This window comes from Nelumbo lutea, chromosome 2 (assembly GCF_056320005.1).
Source record: "Nelumbo lutea isolate HS-2025 chromosome 2, American lotus-T2T, whole genome shotgun sequence".
Lineage (NCBI taxonomy): Eukaryota > Viridiplantae > Streptophyta > Magnoliopsida > Proteales > Nelumbonaceae > Nelumbo > Nelumbo lutea.
This window is the reverse complement of record NC_142685.1, coordinates 107,877,644-107,882,199: the sequence shown is the minus strand read 5'-3', so window position 1 is coordinate 107,882,199 and position 4,556 is coordinate 107,877,644. Positions and strand designations below refer to the sequence as shown.

At 39.6% G+C, this 4,556-nt stretch overlaps 1 protein-coding gene across 1 annotated transcript; it reads right to left on the bottom strand.

The window, feature by feature from the left end:
- Nucleotides 1-202: 202 nt before the first annotated feature.
- LOC148872600 (IRK-interacting protein-like) lies at nucleotides 203-2,794 on the bottom strand. The gene is made up of 2 exons (XM_088967242.1): nucleotides 2,193-2,794; nucleotides 203-1,899 (listed from the first exon to the last, which is right to left on the bottom strand). Exons 1-2 carry the CDS (start codon nucleotides 2,430-2,432, stop codon nucleotides 346-348), a joined length of 1,794 nt encoding a protein of 597 aa, XP_088823368.1. The 5' UTR covers nucleotides 2,433-2,794; the 3' UTR covers nucleotides 203-345.
- Nucleotides 2,795-4,556: the final 1,762 nt, after the last annotated feature.

The window sequence follows — 4,556 nt, the reverse complement described above, 5'->3', positions numbered from 1 at the left end:
AAACATGTCCCATGAATGAGAAGAGAGAGATTCTCAATGCGCAGCTGTAATTACTCGTGGGGTAGAGGTGTGGGTAGCAGATCCAAGCCCTCTTTTAGAGGCTTCTTCATAGCAGTTCAGCTGAAGCAATTCAACCAAAGCTTATAGCCCTCCCAAATAGCCCCAGATAACAACTATGTATTCCCTTTCCATCAAACTGAAATAAAAGAAACCCCTTCTTTGAATATTTATTAGCTTAAATTTAAATGGTACAAACATGGACAGCTGAACAAATGATACACCCCTTGGCTGGCCCCATGCCAACCAGGGAACAACAACAATAATGATACAGAAATGAATGACTACTTAAGCTAAACTTTTATACTTACACAGAACCTTACACCTCAGTACCCTATCCTGAACATAAAACCCCGGCATCACCATGATCTTAACTCTACTTGGGGTTTGTGATTTCTTCCTTTCATTGAATATATCCTCCATGTAGAGGGAATCGAAGCTTCTATTCTCTTCAACTCTCAGGATTCCCAATGGGGGATTAAATGAAAATGCAAGTAAATGGAGCAACCAAATGCACTTGGCAGTCACAAAGAATGACTGGAGTAGCTGCTCAGACCATGGTCTAGTCCAATGCAGTGTAGAAATGATGCAACTCATCTTATGATCACAGAACCTACTGAATTCTTCACTGTAGTACTTAGTTCCCTTGTGTAGAACTTCATTCCAACTCAAGTTTCTCAGCGCGACAAACGATGCGAACTTAGCTTGGCGATCTTGCTTAGGATCTAGGATTTTGGGTGAGCCATTCTTCTGAAATGTGCAGTTCTCAAAATCCTGGAACAGGGACTGATTTATAATTGCTTCTAAATGGTAGAACACTGCTTTTGAATACTTGGAGTTGAGAGCCAGTTTGTATGGTTCAAGAAGCAAATTTAGCTTCTCCACCAAATTACTATCTGTTTCTTCAATCTGCTCCACAAGAGTTTTGCACAGCTGTTTAACTGATAATCTAGCTTCAGAGACAATTTGCAGGAAGCCCTCTACCATTACTTCATGGCTAACAGGCATGAGAGTTTCACTGTTCCCATCAGCCGACTTCCCTCTCTTGAGCAGATTACTAGACTTTTCAAGAACTGGAACTTCCTTTTCGGGGATTGATTGTTTCAGAGCCTTCTTCAGCTCTTCACAGTAGGACTCCAGGTACTCCAGCTTCTGTTTCAGCTCCACCAACGAAGACTTCATCTCGGAAACCTCCATCAAGGCTGCATCTCTATGCTCATTGGCTTCAATCAATTCTTTCTTCAGCGATTCTACCGACATTATACCCAATTCCCTGAACATCTGAGACTGAGACCGAGAGACTTCTTCAGATTCCGTTCGGTTTGGGGATGTTTCATTCTTGTGCTTCTTCTTCAACCGAGGAAATAACCACGACATGATAGCTCCCTTGTTCTTTGGTTGAGACTGAACTGGTAAGTGAGAATCGGTCAACGGGACTACACTGTTAGAATTCTTGACACCTTTGGATCCATTCTCGCTTTCACTGGTGATAATTGCAGGCTTGCATCTATTGCAAGTCGTGACGGATTTGAAATCCCCCGAACCAGTTCTTCTCCTAGATTTTAAGAAATTTGTGTCAGAGGATGTCTGAAGGGAGGAAATGTGGTTAGTGCAAGAACTGGTTACGGATTTATGATCCTCAGCTTGACAGACAGGAGGCTCTCTGCCAAACAAACCAGAAGGAAACCCCTTCCTCGACGACGAAGTATCCTTTAAATTGTCGAACAGATCTGCGTCACACTCGTCTCCTACTTCTAGCCCATAAGCATCTGTGCATTCCGACAAAGTTCTATTCTCCAGTTGGAAGTGTTGATACGCAGGTAATGGCTCCTCTTCGTAACTCTGTTCAAATTTGCCCAACTCAGTAAACCATGCCAAAAGATGAAAAACAAAGTTTGGTAATCGCCTCTAAATATGAAAAATTTTTCTGGGTTCCATTAAATCAGAAGCTTTATGCATTAAAAGCTTCCATTAAAGGTAAAGCCCAGTAACAGTTATAGTCTAAAGTTGTGAGAACAAAATCTACATTAAATTAACCAAGAAAAGAAACAGAATTCAGGAATTCATGGAGGACGTATGATATTCAACCAACAAATAAAAAGTAAACGTGGGGTAACAAAGAAAATCTCACTCACCGGAGTAAAAACAGGGTAATCTTGAGCCGAGAACTGAGAGAGGGGTCGTGAAAGAGGAGGAAAAACGGAGCTCGAAAACCTGAAATTTACAGGGCTATTTCCTTGCATCAAAGAAGCATGAAAAGCTCTCAGCTCCACAGCTTTGGCAATGGCGAGCTGGATATCCTCCCTGCTAACGTCCCCTAGGTTATTGTTGTTGTTCTGAAAGGTTTGAGCAGCAGTACTAGTAGCAGCAGCCATTAATGGGGAAAACAACAGAACATGAATACAGCCTAAAAAGGGGAAAAGAAGAATTGATACGGTTGAAGAAGTTATCAGAGAAATGGAGAAATGCACCAGAAGATGAACATGAACAGGAAAGTATCTAACGGTAGGATTTGATTTCTAAAATGCACGAACATATCCACTGAACAATTTAGTGAACCAGAGTCAGAGAGAAGCAGATGGTGGGGTTTCTGAAAATCCAATGAGTTTTTTGTCTTCGCCCTCTAATGGTTGGAGTCTTGGAGATGAATGGAAGGAGAGAGAGAGAGAGAGAGAGAGAGAGAATTTCAAGTGGAGTGAAAGTGAAGACTTGAAGCTCAAAAAAAGAGAGGAAGGGTAGCAGTGCTTTTTTACTCATGCACATGTAAGCATGAATGGGACCTGACTGGAACTAAATTATCAAAACTACCCTCGGGCTCCAAAAATAATTAAAAATAACAACGTGATCACTGGTGACCTTGTTTTATATTCTTCTCTGCTAGATGCCTTTTTAACAATATTACAGGTTGGATATTGGATCAGGGTTGAGCTTTTAACTTTTAACATTTTGGTTTTGGCAGGATTGACCTCAAACCCAAGGCCCAAGCCAAGCCAATCCAGCCCAAGTTAAACTAAACTGTTTTGAATAGCACGTGATATTCACGTGGCAAGAAGAGAATAAAGAAACTCTGCATTAGACAGTCTGTGGCATGATCAGTCCCATTCACATCAAGCGCAAGTGATGCACAGTTTAACTAAAATCTTAGGACTTCGGTTTCTTTCTTTGTCCTCACACATTTTTTGTTTCTAGTATCAGCTTGTTAGTCTTGTATTTTTTACTTATCCCCTACAAAACCATAGAAAAGTACTTTGTTAAAAGTAATTTGCAGCAATAAGCATTATAAATGGAAATCTATTTCTCATTTATTGTAATAAATGGACTCTTTTTTGCAAATGGGTAAGAAATGGACTAATTGAGTGGCATGTTTGTCATTTTATGGGTTGGTGCAATAAGGGGTAAAGGAGTGAGGTTTTAGGTGTTTTTCCTTTTTTTTTTTTTTCTTTTATAAATTTGGAAACCTGACAGCAGAGATATGCATGCAGAGAAGCTAATTAATGCATGGAATAAATAAAGTACAAGATACGAAAAATACTGGGGGATGAATACAACAAAACATTGGACTTGTTGATGATTTGATTCAAGGGTGAAGATTTGAACACTTCAAGTATGTAATTTAGCAAAAAGGCTTAGGGCATTTCAGTCCATTGCTTAATTCAGACCTGTTGTAGAATTGATTTCCCTAGGGGGTGCCGGTGGGGCTGTGGGGACAGAAAAAGAATTCCAAGAGCTTCCAAATACTGCCATAATCTTCTTTTCTTTTCTTTCCGACTCTGATTTGGAGTACTGATTCAGATTCTTCCCAAATTTTTTGTTGGGGCACCTTGTGACCTTCTTTGTAGAGTGTGACTGTGAGGAATGTGTTAATATGTTTCAAAAGTGATCACTATTGAGTAGGGATGCAAACAGATTTAATCATCTTTGATCCGATCTGGTTTAATTTATGTAAAATTTAACAAATTATTAAAAGGAAAACATGAATAGAAATTAGGAAGTGATCAAGTTTGATCCAGTTTTTAATCAATTCCTATTATTCGATCTTGGCCGCATGGCATCAATCAAATCAAATCTTGGCCGCACATCATCAGTTACTTTCAACCACTCCTAAGGTAAGATTAACTATAAAAGAGAGGCACTCACCTCAAGGTAAAAGACATTCAGAATCCCAAGAATCATTCTTTGTCATTAAGGATTAAATTCTGAACCCTCGTCTCTAGCTTGATCCAGTTCCTCTTTTGAGTATTTGGCTAACTTACCATTGAAATATTGGCCTCCACGGTAACACCCGGGGCCTCTAACGTACCCTCTCCTTTTGTTTACAGACCAGACAAATTAGCCTCAGATGCTATGAATATTACTTTATTACCCTCAACCCCATATTTGACAGCAATAGATATATTTAAGAAGATGGGCCTTTTGAAGTGACAAAGCTTTCTTTCATCTCATAATTAGAGATAGAATTCAATCTAGATTTAGGATTCTTGGAATGTTTATTATGGAGG